The sequence below is a fragment of the Apteryx rowi genome, unplaced genomic scaffold (genome assembly GCF_003343035.1).
Source record: "Apteryx rowi isolate R43461 unplaced genomic scaffold, aptRow1 scaffold_13, whole genome shotgun sequence".
Classification (NCBI taxonomy): Eukaryota; Metazoa; Chordata; class Aves; order Apterygiformes; family Apterygidae; genus Apteryx; species Apteryx rowi.
The window spans coordinates 1,456,370-1,480,156 of record NW_020447530.1 but is presented as its reverse complement, the minus strand read 5'-3'; the positions used below and the strand labels follow the sequence as shown (position 1 = coordinate 1,480,156).

Genomic DNA, 23,787 nt, shown 5'->3' with positions numbered 1-23,787 from the left:
CGACAAAGCCCGAAGCAGGAGAAGGGGCGCGGAGGGGAATCCCCTCATCTCGCAAAGCGGAACAGCAGGATCCAGCAGGCAATAGGTTAATGCCAGGCCCCGGCCTTACTCGGAAACAACGATTTCACACAATGTGAGGAAAGGCCTCACCGTCTGACCTAAATGCCTGGATACGTGAGGCTAACGGGGGAAAGCAGGAGCCGACGTCTGCTTTCAAGCTCTTTTGAGCCACTAAACCTACTCACTAGTACGAAGAGAGGGAAACTGAAGCAGACGCCACACTGGAGAAAGTTACCTTAAGGCAAATTATTGTGCCAGTTATCACTTCCACTTTTGAACATCTAACTCTTCCCCATTGCTGTTCTAGGCACCTCAGAGGAGTCAATGTCATAGACCCCGACAGGGCTGACGTTTCACACGGACTGAAGCCCAACTAAGCCGGGGACAACCAGCGACCCAGACTAACGTGTCTGCTAACAACAAACTTAACAGAAGGGAAAAGCTATGTCACGAGGAGAGTTCTGTAGAGCGCTCTGAAATCACAGTTTGATAAATTCTAAGCAAGTTCTCCCATGTATTTGGGCTAAATCAGGGATCCTAACATCCAAATAGAATATTACAAATCCTGCAAATTATGAAGTGCTCCATTTTTACACAAAGCCACTATTCAGAGATTCCTGAAACTCACTGTGTGAATGAAGAGCTCTCAAAACTAAAAGAAGAAGATTCTTTAAGAAAAAGATGCAAAGACATTTCAAAAATACATGCACTAAATTATCAGAAATAAGTAACGAGTAACACATACACCAGCATCACTCAGTTTATAGGTTAGGTTGGTGTAACCAATACTAGAGCAAAGGTAGGAAGTTTCCATTCTGGTGATCAGACTCACTGGGGGAATGTAAATTATTGTGAGACATGGATATTGCATCAATATCATAAAGATAAGCCCTAGCTTTTTTACAGTACATTCTGCGGAAAGCTAAGCTGTACGCTAATGAGTAACTGCAAAGTACCAGAAAACCTTATTTAGTTCTCTCAGAAAAAATCTCCCACCTGAAGCTAGAGCTGTTGGGCTGTTTGGATATCTAGTTGAGAACGATCATTTTCTGCTCAGCTCAGAAGCTGGCAACAGCATCTCCCCTCCGTACGAGGTACCACGTGCTCACTTCAAGGGATAATTATCTCTAAGAGAAGTTTACGATTTATGAACGCAGCATGCTAGCAAAGACAGACATATCACTAAAATCGCTAATGTCATTTTCTGTATTTTYCTCCAGAACCAAGTATTGTCCTTTCCCCTGACCCGGGAGGGGAGCAGGAATAGCGYGGAGGGGCAGAGCAGGTGGCGTTAGCCTGCAGCTAGAAGGGAACGTCGCGGGTTGGGGGCAGGAAAGGGGGAACTGGAAGGAGGCCCCGTGCGGAGCTGGCAGCGCAGCCACCGTGACACACACCTCACCGCCGCTCAGCTGCTGCCAGGCTCTGCGCGTTCCCCCAAGAAACGGTGAGCGGCCGCGACAGAGCAAGAACGCTTCCCTTCCTCAAAGCGCGGCCATCCGCGAGACGGAAAGGGGGCACGGGAGGACGGCCGAAAGCAAGCAGCACAGTACTGCTGCTGGGGCTGCTCTCGATGTTAAGATTTGAGGTTTTCCGGGTTAAGATCGATGCTCGGGCTCCCACGAGCAGCACAGGCAGCTTGTTCGCTGCAGGCTCGGCTACACAAGAAAGATGCAGTCGGCATTTTGCAGAAGCTGCGTCACTGGCCGAGAAAAGTAACTCAAAACAGGCATAGCTGAAATAAGTAAAAAAAAAAAAAAAAAAAAACTCACTTAAAAGAAAAATCATTAGGAAAGTTTTATGCAGGTATCATCCTGAAAACAGTGAGAAGGAGCAACCCAAAGGAGGCAAAGGAAAAATTCTCTTTTCTAATTAGTATACACAAAGCAGCAGATGATTGAGTTTTCAAAAGCCAAAGGCCAAATGTTGTCTTAACCAGATGAGGAAAGTTCATTCCTGTGAAAACCAGAGCAAGATCAAGCTGACAGGAGGCTCAGGCCAGGGGCTACATCCTAGCACAGCATACAAAGCAGTGTGCCCTTCTACTAACCCGGTACCATCCGGACAAGAAATCTCAACTTAAACCACTGAAGCACATGTCAAGAACAACAAGCTCTACAACATATTCATTACTGCCGGCTTTTTCATTTTTCCAGCGTGACAGGAAGCACTAAAATAAGAACAAGAGAAAGAAAAAGAAAATAAAGACCTTTCTCTTCAAGACTGATCTTGAACGTCACCAACGCCAGAAGCAGATTGCCACTCACTTCATGCAGTAAGGAAGAGGACTTTGATAAATCCGTATCAAGTTGGTGCTCAAGATGAAAAGTTTCGAGAACTTGCCCTCATGTAACACTTGTGCGACAGCAGCCAGTCATGCTGCTCCGCACCAGCCGCGGCAGCTGCTAGCCTGTCTCGCGCAAAAGRAACCGGCTGATCGCAGCCTTCGAAGCGCCGTGCCTGCAGCAGGACACACGTTCGGCAAATTATCTTCTTTACGCACTCGCTGCCTCTCGTTTCTATTTCCTGGCACAGACTTTTAGCAACGTTCTGAAATGATGTTTTTAATTCCACGTTTTGCTCGGCTCATTTTCGTGCAGGTTGTGTGTCTGTTTATACCACCCCTGGCTTTCGTTACCAGCTGCCACCTGGGTTGGGTGCAAAACCCAGAGGAGCAAGCTTTATACAGGGCTCCGGGGGCAGGATCGGAAAACCTCACCACCAGGAGCATCCCGGCAGCTGCGCCTGCAGCACGGGCAGGCTCACACTGCGCTGGTGTTGTAGGTGTCATGGATGGACTCATAACCTCTCCTTTACGTTTCTGCCCCGCAAAATGGGAGATCACATGAGCAGGCCAAGGGGAAAACTGCTTTCTTTCTGCATGAGTTCCCAGCTTGCTTCCCCTTTCTCTGTTCAGCCTTTTGCTTTCATTGGATAATGGTCAGAGAAAGATCAGATGTTTGCTCTGATAATAAGAAATTTAAGCTCAGAAGCCTTTAAGAACATCAACCCTTATGGTCTAACTACACGGATACTGAAATACAAAGCTACTGAAGTCTTTTAGGAGTTTCTTCCTTCAAAACAGTTCCTAGTAGTCTCTAATGCTAGTCTAAATCTAGCATGAAACTTTCCACATATTTACAGAACATTAGTTTTTTCCTCCTATCATAAAAGTTATATTTAGTATATTGAGTATTCCAGTGCCACATGAGGGAATCAGCTGAGGAGCAATTTTAGATTCACTTTTCTCCAGTAGTGTGTACTTCATAAATAAACTACTCCTGCTTCCCCTCCTTTTTTTTCCCCTCCCAAAATTCCTTTACTTTTAATGCATTTCTGTATTACTGTCATTTGCAAAGGTAGAAAGAAGCCGTTCCTTGTATTAATAAAATCATTAAGCCCAAGTGTGATAGCTAAAAAACAGATTTAGTACAGAATTATCACTAAACATTTAGTGACAATTATGTCACCTGACATAGGCATGTCGGAAGGCTTCAAAGGCACCACTAACATTCGCCTCTTCCGACCGTAGCAAGAGCTGGAGTTTCTGGCCCTTGCTCACTGGAGAAAGATGAAACAAACGTCTCATTTGAAGTACAGACRTTTAAGGACAGAGCAGTGATTCGAGGAACAGAACGTGGAATCAAAGTAGCCGTCAGCACAATATCCCAACTGAAAGGTTACAGCTGATAGAAATGACACTGTCACTACACACCCAGAACTCATGCAAACACACAGTTTTCATATGCTGTAATATAACATGAGATAGCAGCTTAMACAGTGCTTACAGAAACACCACAATCCTCTTACCAGCGACACAGGAAAAGAGAGCAGATTTATTYTGGAGAGAACGAGATCCTCTCTCTTTGGAAAGCGCTCTTGAATTGTTTGGTTCGTATTTTTCCGTAGTGATGAACATTTTATGCAACTTTGGATTTATGCCTTCTGGAATCATACGTGGGCTGTGCTGGTAAAAATGAAGCATTTTGTTTTCTGCAATGGCTTTGTGAATGCTCCTCTTGTTAGACTGGCTTTGATTGTAAGTCTGTAAGAGACAGCACAAGTCATTTGCTGTTGGACTGTTTTTTTGACGTAACTTTATCAAAAGCAAAAGCACACCTGAGTATTTATGAGGTTTCTCATTATTTCATCATGTTCCATTACGAAGCTGCAAAATCTTTTACAAACACAACTAAAAATACAATACAAAGCCCAGACAGGCGACCAGATTCCCTCTTCCATGAATATGGTCAGTTAGGTCAACATAAGCACTTGTTCAAGTATCAGATGTGCAGTGTGACTCCATATTACAGTAATGAAAAGAGAGAGAGGAAGGAGCAGAAGGACGTAGATGAAAACAATAAAGCAATAAGGTTGCATTGAAAATACCATAATGATTACTTTAAAAAACAGTTACTAAATTCTCCTTTTTTAAGAAGTTTCCATTCTAAGGTATCTAAGTCAAATTAAATTTGAATGATCTTCTGTGTTTAGGTAAGTCATTCAAAGCAACTGTGGTAAAAAGCAAAGAAGTAACAAAGCACAAAGGTTGTTCTTTAAATTGCAAGTGTGTCTTAGGATATGAAATCCTTAAAATACACCAACCAAAACATAAACCTTGAACCAAAACATAAACCCTACAGCTATTTACAGTCTGTGAATTGATCAAAAGCGGGCACAGCGCGCTTCCAGAAAGAGAAACACACGGCCCTTGCCCAGAGGAATTCACAATCTGCCGCAGACAGAGGGATGAGGCAAACTAGACTACAGCAGAAACAAGGAAAGGAGGTGATGCAAAATGAGGCACAGGGTTATGTGTATTCGTCATATATACTACAAGGCCTTTTAACTACGCTCCGTTTTTACTGCGAGACAAAGCAGCAAAGTCGTCGATGGAGACAGGAAGGGAAGACAAGGGCTCCTGCACCGCCTCTGCGCCCCCCTGTTTGCATCGGCCTGAATCCCCGGCTACCAGCTAARGCACATTCAGGTGAGCTGTCACAGGACATTAAAAAGCAAACCGAAACGCGGTACCTCCAGGAATACAGCCCAACTAGAAACGTAAAAAGACTCCTAAGTCACAAGTGCTCTGGGAACCCCAAGAATTAACACGGTGACACCGCACGATGCAAATCCCGCTGCTAGACCGCAGGATATTTTCATTTGGGGCAACTGAACTTCAAAGGGGGAAAAAAAGTGGGGGGGTTACTGTTTTTTAGGGTGGGGAGGCGAGGAGGAGAACAAAGTGATAGAAGAATTCTGTAACAAAAATTCTTGTCAAATTAAAAATTTCCACACCTGCATTTTCTAATTTTTTCCCAATACAAGTTCTTCAAAAGCTTTATGGCTGACTTTAGAAGTGGTTTTTGTTTGTTTGTATTTAAACAAATTCACAGGAGTTAATAAGAGACCATCAATTACTTAGCTACAAGTTATGCGATACAGGAGAATCTCCACATTAACAGGAGAGCTGGAAGGAAACGGAATTTAAAAAGAAGAAAAAAAAAAAGGCAATATTCTTCAGCAATAAAAGTTGATTTGATTATCTCAAAACAAAAAACTACATAAAATGACTATTCTACCCGGGGCAAGGTTCTGCTTCAAAGATTTCTGAGCGAATCTGAAGAACAGTAATGCAGCTGCTTAAAGTGAAACTTTAAGGGATTTTAAGGGACCATATCACTACCCCATTACCGAGTGGAGTTTCCAATAGTAACAGTCTTCATAAGCAGCATGTGAAAATGTCTGTTTACAGATACTATTCACATTTATCATTTTTAACTCAGCAGATCCTTCAAAGAAGCTTTTTTTCCCCCCAGGCAGGATTCTTTAGACTCCTCGCTTGGAATTAAACCTCTGCTACCTACAAACTTAAACCAGAGGCACAATATCAGCTGGAATAAATGAAACAATACCAAGACAAATTTTGAGTTTACACTTGGCATACACAGATCTCAGGTTTCACTTCACGAAACAGCAACCTACTGAGAACTTGCCCAGCCCCTAAAACCAAACCAAAGCAAGACGGGACAGAGCGGGTTCCAGCCGGCGAGCGAGCTGCCCCTCGGGAAGCCTTGCATCCAGAAAGGGGCTGCACGGCGCAACCGGGAAGGTGCCGTTTCACGTGTCACTGCAGCCAGTCTAAGCGAGGACTGCYGCCGAGGGATCGCCCAGCCTCCTCCTGCTCTGCCATCCCCCTTGCCACCTCCACGGGGTCCGATCTAGCCCTGGTGGGACCGCAGGGTGGAGCGGGTCATTAGCACATTAGTTTCCCGAGGGGCAGCCTGCAGTCGGAGAAGATTAACTATACCCCGAGCTGAGCGCTGAGGTCCAGGAATTTAGCAAAAGCAGATTTCCACTTAAGCTGATCTCTTCAGACCTGACACGCAAGACTGCTGCGACTACGTGCTTGTCTGAAGGCACGGTGTCGTCAGCAGATCAGCCCGAGGGGCTTCACCAGCCCTCCACTCTGAGCTTCATTCCTACCTGCTCCACGGAGTATTCTGCAGCCTTGGCAAAAAAAAACACAACCAAAAAAACCCAAAAAAGCTTTTCCTGTGTTTCCACTGATCATTTAAAAAATAAGAGTTATTAAGAACAAAGGCTCAAAGACCTTAACGCTGAGAAAGCACACAGATTTTCAGGATATTACAGGCTATCAAGCCTTCCTGGGCGAAGAGGTAAAACGCTGCTAAGCGAGGCGGGGGTGCCATGATTTCGAGGCGAGGGTACGCAGTTAGGCGGAACGGGCTGCTCCCCGCTCCGCAGGCTCAGCAGGGAGGGAAGCGGCACACTCACCCGCTCCTCCCGCCCTTCCGCGAGGATGACCACGATTCGGCCTTGCCGCTTGCGCCCCGTTCGGCCCATTCGCTGCACCAGGCGGATCGGGCTTTTCTGAGCATCGAAGCAGATGATGAGATCGACTTCTCCGATGTCTAAGCCTTCTTCCCCAACGCAGGTAGAGACCAGAGTGTTATACCCRCCTTCACGAAAGCGTTTCACCACCTAATAATGGATTAAAAATAGATTGAACAGGTTATAGCTAGAGAGCTCCTTATACACACATAGCACCTTTTATTAGCTTCATCCAGAAGCTGGAAAACAGAATTATATTTTAAGGTCACAAATGCTCAGTCTTTCCAAATTTGTCGTCTACTTCATTCAGAACTGATGATCAAAATACAACACACTAATGTTATCAACATCCGAGTCTTCTTTCCTTAAATAAAGGCGAAAAAGCACACCTTATTCTGATTTTAAAATGTATGTTACCAACTTTACAATTAGGTACTTAAAAAAAAAAAAGCTTTTATTAAATCAAAATTTAAGGATAGCTCTTCTCTATTTGCAATAAAAAAATCCCCTAAGCAAACAAATAACTATTTAAATATTTCTCCACATTTTCAAATACGTAAAATTTAGCATTTCTTAATATTATGCAAATGTAAATGTATAAAATATTTCCATYTATACATTCTGTTCAGTGARTATAATCTCAGATACTCTAGCAGYRAWTKCMTKYSRMAKGMAWTYRCTAAYGATACTGTAAGGTTCAGTTTCTGCTATATGATCTATATTACTCATCCAATTATTTATACAAGGAATACTCCTTATAACACCATTTCCTAAACAAGTCTCATCGTCTCTTTACCTCAAGTTGCTCCTTCTGCGTGAAGCCTTTGGTGCTCTTCCCTGTGGAATGGCCAACGAAGGTCATGACTCTGACAAGCGGATGGAGCCGGGAAAGCATCTCGGCAATTTCTTGCACGCTATCCCGAAACGATGAGAAGATCATTACTCTGGTATCCATCGACTTGTTTTCAGTCGTGTTTTGATCTGCTTAATTTAAAAAAAGCCCAAAAAAAGAGCATTTTTGTATACAATTTTAAAATAATAATAATAATAACAATAATAAATAATAATGTGAGGATAGATCATCTCACAAGTTACAAATTCACAGCTCTCATCTGACCTAAGGATCAGAAGATTTTGTCCAAATATAGTGTATTTTGATTCCTCACTTAGAAAAAATTAAAAAAAATCTAAATAGGTGAATCTAAAATATCAGTAGATAACATTGACGATGAGGAACTTCTCAGTCTGTTTAGACAAACCTCTTCGTTCTCAGAAAATGCTCGGAGATATACCCAGCCAAACGATTCCTCCCTGCAATCAAAGCAGTGTTCAAATTTTGCAGAATTTGCACCAACTACAATGAGGATGTCTTATCTCTGCCGTACCATTATTAATGTTGCTTTGAAAAGCTCAGGTTTGCTGGTAAGTGCCTTGAAGTAAAGTTTAAAACGCCTTCTCCAAAGAGACTATAATGTGATTTCTCAAGTTGTTCCCTAAGTGCCCAGAGGCAGAGGAGGTTATCAAGGGACGGCAATAAAACCACTGTTGTCACCAGCCCAGCGCAGAGCGCGACGYGCTACAAGAGCTGCGTGCCAGCACTCCATGATTTACTCCAAGGAGTCATCTGCTTAGGATCCTCACGACAGCACAAGAAGAAACGCCCAGAAATCTCCCTTATCTACTGGGATCGGTCGCATCTGAATGATCTGTYGTCACCATTCTTTTTATTACTCATTTTAATGGCAAAAATAACTATCACCTCAAAGAAAAGGGGAAAAAAAAACTGGTTTGATTAATTTACTCTGAAGTTGCGGATAGCAGGGTATTTAAATCAGCTGAGAAAGTGAAATATTGTGCCTTTTCACTCTGCAGAGGGTTTATTTTGACAGTAGCAGTATAGTCACACCCGCATGTCGCAATCAGTCAAAAAATGCAGCTATTTCATTAAAATCCCTTCAAAACAACAAAATCTATTTCCTGCTCAGGCATTTGACTGTCAGCCAATATACCACCAGGAAAATATAATTTCACAGAAACCCAGGGCATTAATGCCTGCTCCTCCAGACACTAAACCAACATGCCCATTACTGCATGCTATGAAGTAAAAGCCTACTATCTTAYAAAGAGCAGCTCCAGCAGGATACCTCAAACTAAGGAAATCAGTACAGCCTGAGTGTGTTCCCTAGACACAGTCCCCAGTTGAAATCAAACAGATTTCAGGAGATAGAGAGCTCCTTTATTACACAATTCTCCACAAAAGACCTTTACCTCCTAAAAAGCAAGAAAAAACTTAGACAAAGAAGAAAAATCCTCAAGACTGAGTTTATAAAAAGATATTTTCCTGAATATATGAAGAGAAGTCACTTGGTGCTTGACCACGGTCACATGCTATGCCTGTACTGGTGGTATCAAGCTGTTTCCTGAAGTTAAAGCGTAAGTATGATTGAAAAACATATACATCTCTGACCAGCTAGCAAAAACCCCCATTTCACTTTTAATTTTGCATACAGATGCACAGAAAGGCTTTGAGCAGCTTAAGTCAAAGTAGTCTTTACTGCCTTAAATGGACAAGCTGAAGCTAACCATTTCCCCCACTTCTTCCTAAGATAAAGCTTGAAGTCACAGGTGGCTTACGAAGACTGCTGCCTCTGGTCACAGCAGATCTCACCCTCGAGGCTGTCAGCCAAGGAGGTCATCAGCTGAGATGCCCTCCAGAGGTCCCGTCCAGCTATTCTAAGCTAGTCTGTCTTTCAGACTACACTGTTTCAGTAAACTGCAGGTGACGTTGGAGGTCATCTAGCAAGTGCAGAAGTCAGTCCCAAGGAAGGCCTAGAAATCAGATGGTGAATATGATTCAACATTTTTAACTTAGGAACCAGAGAATTACAACACTGCTATAATATATTCTCCATAACTTGCCATGCAGAGCAGACTGAGAAGACATATATTCTAGAATAGGTGCAGGTTGGATGTATTCTACTTACCTGAGTTCACATTATTTTCTGCCACTAACTTCACGTTAAAAAATAGACATGGAATAATGTTGTTCAGAATATTCTCATGATTTGAATAGCAATAATATTCAGTAGCGTCTGTTCTTGTATTGCAAAAGATTTTATACTGCTGCCCTTTCCTCCTTGACCTTACCTGAAACCAGACGTAGAAATTTGAAGACACTAGCAGCCCACAACCAATCTGACAAGTAATCCAGGTATGGAAGATTAGCTGGGAGAAGCTCATTACGCTGAGCCACCATTCTGTACGAACTGGCCAGAATGTGATCTTGCGCTTACCTGAACTGCTGCTCAATGCATCTCCCAAAGCAGGGGTGGACATGAGCGGGAATCCCAGCACTTAACCTGATCRCTGCACTGGTTAGGAATGGTTCAGAGCTTGCTCAGGCAACTTGGCGCTACTCACAGGAGTAACGCACAACTGGGACAACGCGGGGTTAGGTTTGGGGGGTTTCTTTGCTCCTGTTTTCTCCCAGAGAGATCGTGCACTCACGTGAGTTTCCTGAAACAAATGCTGAATGTATTTTCCACTGCTCATATAGTGATTTAGGTTTTTATTTCAGAGTCTTCTGATGGAGCAAAGATATATGCAATTAAGTTTGGAATTTTAGTAAGTACTCAAGTTTTTACTGACAGACTTGAGACAAATACCCGTCCGGAGGAGGGAGAAGTCGGGACCCGGCTGTGCTCGCTGTTCGGTTAGAGTCCAGGAACACAGCTTAGGGTGGAGCTACTTTTGTACACGTGGGTTTCAAGACTACTTGCAAGAAACCGGGAGTCAGGGTGGAAGTACAGGTCTTGGGTTATTGTGCAAAGGTATTATCAAAGATGCTAGGACACAATGAATAATAAGCCAAATAAACAAAATCACAACGTATCACAGTATTTCTGTCAATTGCCCAATACATTGAGTTTGGAGATGCATAAATTTAGGACATACAAGCTGGAGCTTACTACATTCCCTGAGTAATTAGGATGCCTCCAACTTAGTGATTAGACTGAATTTTAAAGCGCTTTCTGACCTTGCATTACAGGCACAGACTTCACGATCAGTTGTTTGTCCTCGTTTCAAATTTAACTGTATGCGTCTAGAGAACTGGTTTCAGGATGCTGCTTTGTATTCCCTGCGGTTGTTCTCCCTTTTAGCCCAGAGTAAAAAGGATGAGAGAAAGAAGAAGGTAATAGAAGGCTTTTAATTTCAGATTGAGGCCTGAGAGGTTATCATTCTTAGTAACTAGCTGTGTATCATGAACTCGTCTATACGTTCTCCATTCATTTTAAAAGAGAGAAGGAAGTGAATTTTACATTAAAACCATCTATCATAGAGGAAAGCTGGAACACAGGTAGTGGTGGCAAAACATACATGTTTGCTAGCATCATTAAAAAGTAATTCTAAATTTATATGTGTAGGGGGGAGGGAATTAACTTCTAGCTTCACAGAGAATTTTAATTATATGTTTTCCATTCCTTTATGCACACAGAAATGACAAAATAAAAATACCAGCAGCACAAAACTTACAAAGTTTTTCCATTCTCAAAACCTGAGTGTCAGCTTAATTCTACACATCTTCATTCAGTTATTTTAATATCTTATTAAACAAAACACTAGAAGAACTGCATATTTTTATATAAAAGAATAAAAGGAAAATTGATGCTTTGATGACAAAAACTCTAGCATAAAATAACAGCTGTAATAATCAAGATATATAAAATAGTGAAAGCATATCAAGTTTAAGGTAAAACTGAAACACTCAGAAGACACTTATTCTTAAGGCCTTTTTGCATAAAAATAATTTTTTCTCATTTCAGATAAGCACAAATATCCATGTATTACCCCTAGTAAGAAATACTTTATGCAGCAGTCCAAGTCTCTATCGGATGTTTCAGGAGCAAAACAACAAACCAAAAATAATGTCTTTCCCAGTGTGCCACAGCAGAAGCTGCCTCCTTCCAGAATTCCTACATGGCATTTCAACACCGTATTGCAGAGTATTTCAAACTCCTTAGGAACATCCATGAGCAGACCAGGTAATTCCCAGGGAACTCTATCCACTGTATTACACGGTAGTAAATCAATTTACTGAGGTGCACCGTTCGTCGGGACCTACGCACCGTATCTGCAGCAGCTACCGAGCTGACGTCGCCTAATCGGCTACTCTTCTTCAGAGAAACTGGGAGACTGAGAAAGTTCCTGCTTTGAGTAAAAAACTTACCCTAAGCTTAGTTAGTGGATTATTGGCTCTATCCTCATATTCCTATACCATATGAAGATAGCAGCAATGCACAGACATATAGTCCATATGACCGGGCAGACTAAACACTCTCTCTGCTAATAGCAGCTATAGGCTCATTTGTCTCAAATTCATCTCTTATAGATGTTGATTTCAAGACTTCTCCAAGGCAAAGGCGTAAGAGAGACTCCAATATTAAGAACTGAAGGATTTTCTTCCCCCAAAATATTCAATTCATTCTTTCTTTTGAAATTACAGGACAGGATTGAAAAAGAAGAGGGACTATTTTGCTATTATAATTTCTCAACACTGTAAGAATAATCAGTCTACAAAAAATATTTGAGAATATATTTTAAATTAAGATAGAAAATCTTTCTTCCAAGTACAATCATTTTGGAACTTAATTCACTTAATACAGTTCAACCATTTAAATTAGTCAGAAAACATACTTTTCTTTAGCAAATATTTTGTATTTGTCCTTTAACTAGTCATACATCTGTGCTAATTGACTTATGCCCTTTCACAGAATCTCAAGCATTTCATCCTTAAACTCCATAAGTTGCATCTTTTTTCTCTCCTCAAGCAAGTTATCAACAGAAGAATTCTTCAAAAAATGCTTTTTTAAAAAAAGAACAAAACAAGCCCTGCAGTCCACCTAAGTATGCTGCAAAAACTAACGCAGATATATATTCACACACACACCGACAAAATCAAACATTCAGTAATTTTCAGTCCAACTCAATATTACATTTTCATTATACTGACAAAGCCAAACATTTGAGTTTGGCTTATCCGATAATTTATCTTTGATGGTTGCAGGGAATAGCACCAACTCACATATTAATATATTGTTTGTAAAAGTCAGACCTACTTGCTAATACTGTTAAGGAGAGCATAGTTTACGCTATCACTGCTCTGAGAGCTGGCTTCCAGAACTAATTCTGTGGCTATGAAAATCACGAGACATCGTAACACTACTAAAAGTTGGCTACCACTGCTTTACTAAGTGGTTAGAACAGTTTATATCAAATTAATAGTCATAACTTACAGAAAGCTTTTTTCTTAAAAAAACAAAAATAAATAAATAAATAATAATAATAATAATAATAGTATAGTTTTTCTAAAGAGGAGTTTTCACAGGGAGGAGATACATACATGCAAGACAATAAAGAAACATTTGAATAAATTAGGCAATAAATCAGTAGGATCTTACTCATTTTCATCCACAAGTTCAACTTTTCAGATACTCTGAGTTTTTAGTACTTACCAGAACATCCTTTTTTCCAGGATTCAAAGTGTTTTATTACAATTTCTTCCAATTTCCTTAATTTTGGATGACTGTAAACGAATCCTTTATTTTCAGACACTGGAAAGGACACAAAGCAATGAAAGGTATAAGTACACCTGCAGGAAGTATAAAGGGTCAGTGAACTTCATTTTCTTGCATCCTGAGTCAGACATACAAATTCTCGACACTAGCTCTAATTACATTCACCTAAACAAAACTTCAGTGAATTACTTACAGGAAAAAAAAAACAATTTTTGAAAATTTATTATTACTTTTGTTATGGTCACATTGTAAAGATGTACAGTCAGCCTACTTAAGAATATTTTATCCTTATATTTTAATTCAAATTAAAAGCTTCAAATACACAAAGCTCATTTGAAGGTCTCTAGAATGACTAAAAGAAGATAAATAGAAAAAACAGTCTGGTGAAAACTTAATCTTGAACGAAGAACACTAGCCAGGTATCACAACGAATGTCTTGGGGCATCCACAGACCACGCAGAAGTATTTCCTGTTTCATTTAACACTGGCTCTGCTCTATCAGAGTTTGAATTAGGGAAGAAGGAGAAGCGGCAAGTAAATATTGTGTCTTTAAAAGGGAAATACTGACCTGTTCTATCCTTGCAAAGACTTCCATTTGCTGAAGTCAGAGATGAGTCTGAAAACATGTCTCTAAGCTGCTGATACAGCTTCATGAAGTCCTCATTACGACCAAGTTCATTTCTTGTACGAGTTAACCCTTTGTAAAAAGTTTAAACATCTTAGTAGTCAACCTCCAGAGTGTATCTAATTTTTGCTATCCAAAAGACAGACTATTTAGAAATAACGAGCTCTTTTTGAGAGCTAAAATTTACATGCTAGCTTTAGAAAACATAACAAACATTGTGTGAAGTTAATATTTTTTTCAGGAAAGACGCCATTATAGAATTTAAACATGAAAATTATATGGATAAAAAAGCAGCCTTGGCCCTATTGGGAAACTGGGAAGTTTTATGTCAGCTGCTTTACACCAGAAAAACACTACAACTACCAGAAATGCTGCCAAGTACCCAAAGAAAAGGGAGCCCTTTGCTAAAAATGTTTCTTGAAAAGTTTTATGACAATGCTGAAAAGAATTTTGTTCTACTGGAACCAGAAACCAAACTTATCAAAACCAGTACTGAGGAACTAGTTATTAGAAATATTTTCCATCTGTTACCTTCCAATAGTGGACAGGAACTTAAGGAACCTGAGAAACTACAAAAYACATGAAACGCTCTCCAGTGCCTAGGTCTAACAACAGCACTGTGTGTTCAGAGGTGATAAAATCTGCATGTACAAAAGTAATAAACTGCAAAAATACTAAAAGTATAATCACAAAAATGACAAATATTGTTAGCATATGCATACTATACACATATTCTATTACATACGTAGATAATATACAACGTGTACTGTACATTCTTGCTTCAGATGTAGGACGAAGTCATGCCATTTAAATGGAGCGGCGCTGTGGACGCAGCRGCTTTTATAAGCCAGCGCACAGTCACGCAGCTAAGCGGCCTCTTTGCAAACCAGAGGAGAGCAGGAAACACGGAGGCGACGCCGTGGGCTGCTGCAAGCAGCCAGCGCTTCGGGAGAAACCTGCGGTCAGGCTGCCGCCGCCGGGCGCGAGTTTGTGCCCTTGGCAGAGGCGCCAGTGCCAAACCAGCTCTGCGCTGGCAGCGGCAATGCAGGAGGGCTGAAAACCACTGCAAAAGGTTGCAGAAGACTTACAATATTCAATGAGAGAATTAAAATAAACTGAGGCCAAACAGAAAACACTATTGCAGCACTGTACGAATTCATGCTGCATCCACATGTAGAAGAGCGGACGCTGCTCTTGCCATCTCATTTCAATAAAATGATAGAATAGAATAGAATAGAAAAGGTACAGAGAGAAAAAATAACAATGACCAAAAGCATGAAATATTCTTTACAAAAATGTTAAAATTAGATGACTTCTGCTTAATAAAAGAGACCTTCTATAACTTGATGAGGAAGAGAATAAGAATTGGACAGTTTAATTTTGGGGTGGAACAGTTCTTGACTGAGTTCATGGTGAGGATGCACCGACGTCAGTACCAATAAAAGGAAGTAAACGAATGGCTGGAAACAGACGAGGAACACACTACTAGCAGCAACCAAAATTATGTTGACTAAAAGTGATCATTTCACCCCAAAGGAAAATTTTGCACCTGGCAATGGGAATAACATGACTTCCTTAGGCCACGGTCCTGTCTGAACAGAAACACAGGCCAAAGACTAATTTAATCATCAACAAGAGGCAGCAGTCACACAGAACCAGGCAGTTCTCCAGCTAGCCAGACCTCAGCTAGAGATGGACTTAAAAGGTTTGTATGCTTCTTGTTTACCTTCTTCATGGCGCTTCATTTTTAGCACTAAACTGTGCTGGCAGCTTAATCAAGGAATTTTATGTCAAGCCAAAAAAGTCTGCTTGAGGTTTATCACTTGTGCAATATTATGGCATAAAAGAGAATCAAGCAGTTGCAGTTATGTCAGGTGGTGAACAACTTCACGCAAATCACTCGCACCACTCATCAGTGCAACAGATGGGCTGGGGAGCTTAATATATCTAAAACTTAATCGCTTCAGATAAAACATAAACTTGTCAACTGTACAAGAGCTTTGGTGCAACAGACTTCTCAGGTCTCGATGAGGACACACATGTATACTGCAGTCACGGGACAACTTCCTCACTTGAGTCAGAATCCAGAATGAGGAATCTTGCATGCTGGGTTCGGTCAACCGAATAAATGGAAAAACAAGTGCTACCCTTCCTGGGGCAAGGAACCTTTTCTGTTTTTCATCAGCTTGCTAGGACATAGATTATTTTTACCATAACAATCTGGGGATCTCAGTCCTCTTTCCATTACACCAGAATTTCAAAGCTAGGCTTAGCGAACCACATAAGTTATGGCTCTCGATGCAGCTTACTCAGGGCTCCCTTCCCATACAGGAGAGCAGTCCTCTAGCACTGATGCTGGACTCACTACAGCTCCAGAGACTCATCTAACCGGGCTTGAGGAACCTGTGTATTTGTGGGAGCTGTTTTGAGAAGAAAGAGAAAGAAATCAGCAAGTATATGCATTTTAGTGAGAGGGCAGCTGAGGACATTTCCCATTTTAACCTTAACCTTAATTTTTTAACCTACTAATGGGAAAGTGTGCACATATATAGAAGCCTTAGAGAAAGAAAAGCCTCACATGAGGAAARTGAAACTCATGTTCTAAACCAGGATAAGACCTTGTCTATAGTATAAAAAAAGAATTATATATGCTTCCTTAGTAAGCAGGGAAGATGTTGCACAGTCAGTATAGAAATTGTAGCGTGATGCATCTAAATTTGTAGTTAGAAAGTCTTCTGGCAAAGATGCTTAAAATTCATGCATACGTTGAAACTATTTTTGCTATAAAGGAAGCTAAATAAGGCAGGAATTGCTTTAAAAGGTCAAACCCTGTCTTGGTTTAAATTGTTTATGGTTGTTTCCTGCCTCTCCTAAGATATTACTGTCATTTACTCCAAATTCTATTTGTGTCTTCTCCCTTTTCAAAACTGCTCCCATACACACACATTCGCTTTCCCAAATGTACTATATAACTATTTTTAACATTGAATGACATATTTCCAATGGGGATGAAGGGGAATCAAAAACCAGTGACATTTGCAACCTATTCATTAAATTAACTGTTTTGAGCAAAAGTAACTATACGTATGAGGTAAATTAAATGAGAAGGATTGGGGTCAAAAGGAAGGATGTTTCTGAAGACTCTTCACCTTTTGATCCATCCATAATTCCACAAAGGTAGATAAATAATGACCGTAATCCCATTTGCAGCAGTAGCTCATAACCATGATATAAACTGATACAAAGTGCAAAATCTCCTTCAATTGTGCCTTGCTGTATTCCCTGCGAAAACAAAAATGACTCATTAGATTAAATTAAAGAAGTCAATAAGCAGCAGGAATCACACTCCAAATCTTATGATAAAAATTAGATTAACATCTGAGAAATGGAACCAAAGAAAAAAGTAATGCACAGCAAGTGTTTTGTCTGTCAAAAACTTCAGGAAACAGCTTACTGAATTCCTAATGATCAGTCACAGCAACTTTCCCCTGCCATTCAAGCTATTTCCAAAATACTTGTATTATTTTCCAAGATTAGCTCATTACTTTCCAATGCAATAACATTCAAAATTTGACAGCTGAACCATTCATCAATATCTGGCAAAACAGGAGATTTCTGTCATGTCTACCCAGGCCACAAAGCTTAAGTTAGGAAAGCTGTCTTTCCTACCGCGAACTACATTTCTCAATATTCTKTTTAAGGTACACTGCCTTTTTTTTAAGGCAATATTCTTTCTAAGTTTTCAACTCCATGGCAGTTCAACTCAAATTTAACAGCTCCATGGCAATTTACCAAAAAAATAGGGGTAGTAATGCAGTTTAGAGGTCAAAGTGTAGTTTGGGCAGTCAGAAAGTGCAATCTAAGTTCTTAGCGTAATTTCAGCTTGCAAATGAAGTTTTTCGTTTTTTCTTTAACTCGCCTATACTAGCCTCAAGAAATCTGGAACAAGTAAGCATATGTTATCCCAAGGCTACAAACAGAACGTTACAATGGAAATGTAAGTTAAAACGTATCAAGAAACTCTGTAAACTATGAAGTATTACTACTTATTCGATACTCTAATAACACGAAAAATAATTATATTACATTTACCGCATTTTGTGAAGAAGGGTTTTTTCTAAATTGATCCCTTGCTAGAATTATCTGATACTTCGTAAGGCTGGGAATATCCCGCCTTGCTAAAACTCCTATTTTAATCAGGCGTCCAGCAAATGTTTCTAGCACCTGCAAACAAAACAAAAGAGGCATACATGAGATGTGAAGGTAAGGATATTTAGCCCTTTTAAGCAATTTCATTTTTACTCTTGATAATATATAAAATAGAACACAAGCGGCTCCTTTATTTTCTTTGAAAGGTATTTTGCAGGACAGGCAGGACTGATTTCCGGATAACTGGTTACCGTAACTGATGATAACCTGGCGCTCCGGCTTACCATAACGCTCTCCACTCTGGTCTATGTTTCTGTGCCAATTTACAAAAATTGTTCTAGGAGCAGCAGAACACTTTGGTTTCCAGTGGATTTGTGCTCTGTCCCCTATACACAAACACCCCTCACCCCCAAGATCAGCCCATATCCCCCAGCCACCTGAGAAGCGGTATCACACGCTGAGCTCTGCGGTCGTGCAAGCGCTGAGCGGCCAGAGAGGAGGAGGAGGGAGCGAGCCGCYGCGCTCACGCTGCAGCTCCCCCTCTTACCGGAAGCGCTAATTTCCATGTCTTTTCTACGGGGCCACTAGTCCCAGGAAAACTTGCAGGAACGCATTCATCTTGGAGAACTTTAAAACACTGCAGGTGATTTAAAACAACAGGTTTGAAAGTTGCGTGTGCGGGGAGGGGGAATGAACAGAGAAGGAGCCGGACACGGCTGGGAAACAGCGCTGTGCCTCGATGCCTTCGGAAGCCATGCCAGAAATGTCTTTTTGCTCTTAGACATCACATGTACCTGCTTTCCACACCAGTGGAACAAGGGAAGTGACCTGCACTAATTCATCTTAATCCTGTTTTTCCTCTTTGTTTCTCAGCCTTAGGCGGTCGGGATTTTTTCACAGACTTAGTTTTGCATGAGCGCTAACTCTGCAATAATTGGACTAATCGGATTTGTACCACAAAAATGACTTGCAATCTGTTGGCCCAGTTGGCTAACAGTACCAAAACCATCTTGGTGTACTATAGCACAGTAACAAGCTTCTCCAAAGACGGCCTTGACTTAGTTCTTGAATGCTGGTTACACACATATGACATTTCCCTGGGTTTCCTAAGCATTTTAACACCAGTTTAGCTGAAGCAGCGTTGGGAGCAAAGCAGGCTATAGCACAGCAAAGACTGGAATATCTATTCCTTTCTTTACTGTTCTTTCAGCTCACTGAAAACCAAGTCCAACTGAAACGACAGGTCCAGCAGGTCTGACCTTGGGACTTCTAACAAAACCAGCTTCTGAAGACAAAATGCTGCAACAGGAAAAGGAAATTGATTTTAAAATACAGTGTATTTTTAAACACTAAGTAACAACACGCTATGTATCCTCTTCACGCTTTTAGAGTATTCTGGGTTACTAGAGTCTGTTAAAGYGCACTAAGATTGTTTACAACCACCATCTATTTGTACAACGGCAACTTAGTCCAACTCTTTCTCCCTTCTTGGTTCGATTACTTGTGCAGTCTGGTGCTGCTTTAGCTTCTTCCTCTGGGTACGGTGCCCCGCAGCACTAAGCGGGAGCCCCGAGGAAAGGCGTGGGAACGATCGCAGCCGCAATAGTATCGATCCTGAAAGGGATCCACAGCGCAAAGGACTTTGGAAGAGCAAATGCGAAATTGCAAAGGCACCAGCTAAACGGAGAAAACAATGTACTGGGGAATCTCCACACCACAGGCTCCGCGTACCCAAATCCGTTAAAAACAACGAGCTGGAGYTGACACACTAAGCAGATTATAGCAGATACAGGCTGGCGGGACACAGCAGAAACGAGGCCTAAGTCCTGGCTGTCACCTGAAGGCTGTGGTGCATATTGGGTTGCTCCCCCTCCGTAGCAGGACGTCGAGCCGCACGCAGCTCGCCGTTTCGGCAGCAGACGAGCTGATCTCGGCTCACCGTTCCCTGCTGGAAAGAAAGGACCAGCGATGTCCACACTAGCAAGCAGTCCAGGCCACAAGGARCAGATCGGCAGGTAAAGCAGTCGGTGCTGAGGGTCAGTGCCCACTCCACGCGGGTCAGCAGGCTATTTCGGAGCGTTTCCCCACGGACTGAACGCCCACGCGCAGCCCAGCAGCTCAGAACTGCGGTTCTGATCTTCAGGTTAACTCTCGCCTACCGGGAATCCGGTCTACGGGCTCCTGCGCCGCTCCGTAACGCAAAGCAAAGCAAAGCAAAGCAAAGCAGAGCCCTGCAAGCAGAGACAGGCAAGGGATTTCATCCCAAAGCATTCATTCCCATTAGGACTAATGGACCAGCTAGACCCCTGATACAAACACACCCACAGGGGTCCGAAGGCAAAGAGAAACCCGCAGCAGCARCACAGACTGCTTAGCGGTTCTTCCTAGGGCTTCTTAATTTTCTTAACGCACCCAAAAGAATGATTCTGCTGATCCTTTCCAAGATGGTTCACGGGTTACACGCAGCATATGAAGACCTGTACACAGCCACCTCTACGTGATTCGTGTGTTGATGTGACAGGCTAGCGCCACTAGAGTCTAAACCACTGCTAAGCGTTTCCAGAGGAAAGGAAAAAATCCAATATCTTTTATTTAAAGTGCAGACAAAAACATTCACCAAGAAAATAGTTTCTCACATGTGGTTTAACCTTAAAGGTTTAAAATTCAAGATTTTGTCTTTTACAAGCAGTTTGTTGTTGCTGTGTTGCTTTTAAAGCTAGCCTGTATCTGATGAGCCGCTTTAAAAGGAGCAAGCTGGTAACATCCGGTCCAGCCTACAAAAAAAGGTATTCCTGAAAAATGGTCACCATGCAAGGCATAACTCAGTGCTTTTTATTTTAATGGGATACCATTAAAATTGCAATTTACTCCCTCCTCAAACAGTTCAGTAATGAGGATACTCGAGCTACTGGAGATCAAGCTTAAACTATGTCTCGAGTAGTGGAAATGGAGTCAGTCTCTGAATACAAAAAAGTTTCCTTAAAAAAGAAATTAGCTCTGGCATTAAAAAGTAATGCCCGCAGAAGTATGATATCGCAGTACAGGTGTACTATGTCTCATACTGGTAGCATAGCTCTTTTTTAAAATTTTCCATTACATGTATTTTTAAGTTTCCTCTCCTGACCTGGTTTATAACATTTAAGAAAATTATATTGTCACTGTGTGCTCAATGTCCAACCCCTGTCTGATTTAATCATCTTCTACAAAACAAACCAAGGAAGAATATTAGGAAAGACAGCAGGATCCAGTCACCTGTAGCTTCAAAACTAATAAGGAACAGTAAACATAACCTACTTAGAAGAGATACAGAAACCAGCACTACTCAAAGGGATTWCATTTATCTTGTTTCCAGACCTTTATTTTTAATTAAAAAGATAATACTTCTGGAAAGACTCTTCAATCTTTCCAGAACATTTAAGTGTCATGTTACTCATTTAAAAACAGAAGCGCAGAATTCATTTATATGAATTTCTTACTAGCACTGATGACTTTTTCTGTCTTCCTAAAATTAGTTGATAAAGTTGATAGATCTCCTACCAAYATATGAAAGAGAACCTGTACAGTTATCCCATACCACACTAAACTTGCCAAGAACCTAAAGGTATTTGCTGAACAAGGTATTTTTCCCTAGCACATCACACTGATGTTTTGAAGCTTGTCCTTGAGATTACCCTAAGACCTGCGGTTTGGGCCTACAACGTTAGCTGAGAACAATAATGTGTATTAAAGTAGAAACGACAAGGCAAAGAACTGCTTACTGTTTCAGTTACAGCTCACTAACAACAGCTTTTAATTTGTTTTCTCTTAGCACAAACAAAAAATGAAGGCTCTAAATTTATTCCCTAGAGACTAACCGGAAACAAAAGATCTGGCCTCGTTATTTTACTGCAGATTTGCAAACTTTCTTTGCCAAAGAAAAAACAAGAAAAAAGAACTTGATAGCCTACACCAAGAACTGCAYCTCTTCTAGAGAAGAGGAGGAGAGGTTTGAAAGAAACCAGCTACTAAACAGACTGTAGCTTCACAAAACAAAGACTGTCAAGCTCTACTTGTCTTCATTTCCTTACAGCCCCAGGAAATCCAAAGTGCCAGGGAGCTGCGACCGGCAGAATCGCCCCGTTTCAGACAGTCGCGCTGCGCTCTGATGAAGAGGTGAAGCTGCCTTTTCCTTCCTCCCCTTCCTGCTCCCCCCCTCACCCAGCGCCGCAGTTCACTTCCAGACCTGGGGTGGCCGACGCGGAGCGGATGCGGAAGGAAACGGGACCACACTGGGCAAGGGCGAATGACACCCCCCGCCGGGCTGCGACGCCAGCAGCCAACCTACTGCTCTGCCTTGATCCGGAACCGCTGCAAACCCGAGCTGAAATACCACGAGCAGCCCCAGAACACGAACCCAGGCTGCTGCTGTTGCTGCGTCCCATATGGACGTCACGCTGCTCCCACCGTCTGCTCCACATCTGCAAATTCCCCACTAAGGGGGTGCAGAAAGGGAAGAAAGGGAGAGAGAAGACTTCTCCCAGGCTCCAAGCCTGCAGCGCACAGCAGAAAAGCCAGACCAAGAGACGGACTTAACACAAGCATGAGGACTAGAGTGCTGTGACTGTACTGCCCTGGAGGAGAACAAACTGACCTGCTGTTGCAGAAGGGCACGAAGGCAACCAGGGCCTTTTGCAGCTCTAGGAAAGAGCAGCCCCAGTGAACAGGAGATGAAGAGCTAGAGCATTCATTATTTTTAGGACCGAAATTAAAAAGGTCTGGGTTTAACAAAGTGCAGTATCCCGAGAGGTGGTAGGTGTGCCAACCTAAGACTCTTGAAGGTAATTTCCAAGAAGTCATCCCAGGAATGACATGGCTGACAGAGTGTAGACCCTGTTTAAACACTGCCAGCCACAGCTCAGGGTTGAGAGAAAGTCTTAAGACTCCGTCAAGAAGGGTATCGGGGGGTCTGGGAGCCCAGCAGAAGTGGCATTTTTATAGAAATCTGCAGTTCAGTAAGAGTAAATATCATCACTTCACCACATGACCGAATGAAGCTTCCTACTGAGGGTGCTTTGTATACCCAACTTGAAAGACTAAACATTTGTTTTTCTATTATATTCAGAGATAAAACCGGCCAGGAAAGCACCAAGAATACAGCACTAACAGAAGCACATTCTCTCAAGAGTGACTATTTATTAGCCAACAGTCACATACAAAATTAACAAGTAGGGAAAAAACAAATAAAACAAAAATAAGCTTTTTTCAATTGTAATTAGAAACAAGCACCTATTCTATTAGTCAAAGCTGATAGCAGTGTCTAGACACAGACCATAAGACRTCTTCAGTACTATATCAAATTTAGCTCTTTTTACTTAATTATAACCATAACACAACACAAAACCAAATCAAAATACACAAGCGGTTATCTGTTCAGATGGATCGTTCCAGTACGATCTCGAACTCCAACGGTCGGTATTTAGTGGCACTTCTCACAAACTGAGAAACGTGGCTGTGATTATAGACAAATTTTCTGCTTTTTTCCATCTS

General features: G+C 41.6%; 1 protein-coding gene across 1 annotated transcript in view; it reads right to left on the bottom strand.

Annotated features, from left to right (window-relative positions):
* The window catches only part of FANCM (FA complementation group M), a 77,015-nt gene that overhangs the window by 31,969 nt on the left and 21,259 nt on the right, over nt 1–23,787 (bottom strand). The window contains exons 5-12 of the mRNA XM_026056133.1: nt 18,809–18,898; nt 18,205–18,336; nt 17,262–17,394; nt 14,056–14,184; nt 13,425–13,523; nt 7,709–7,893; nt 6,856–7,062; nt 3,868–4,102 (exon numbers count right to left, since the gene is read on the bottom strand). Of these exons, the coding sequence (XP_025911918.1) occupies nt 3,868–4,102; nt 6,856–7,062; nt 7,709–7,893; nt 13,425–13,523; nt 14,056–14,184; nt 17,262–17,394; nt 18,205–18,336; nt 18,809–18,898 (1,210 nt within the window). The remainder of the gene's footprint in view (nt 1–3,867; nt 4,103–6,855; nt 7,063–7,708; nt 7,894–13,424; nt 13,524–14,055; nt 14,185–17,261; nt 17,395–18,204; nt 18,337–18,808; nt 18,899–23,787) is intronic.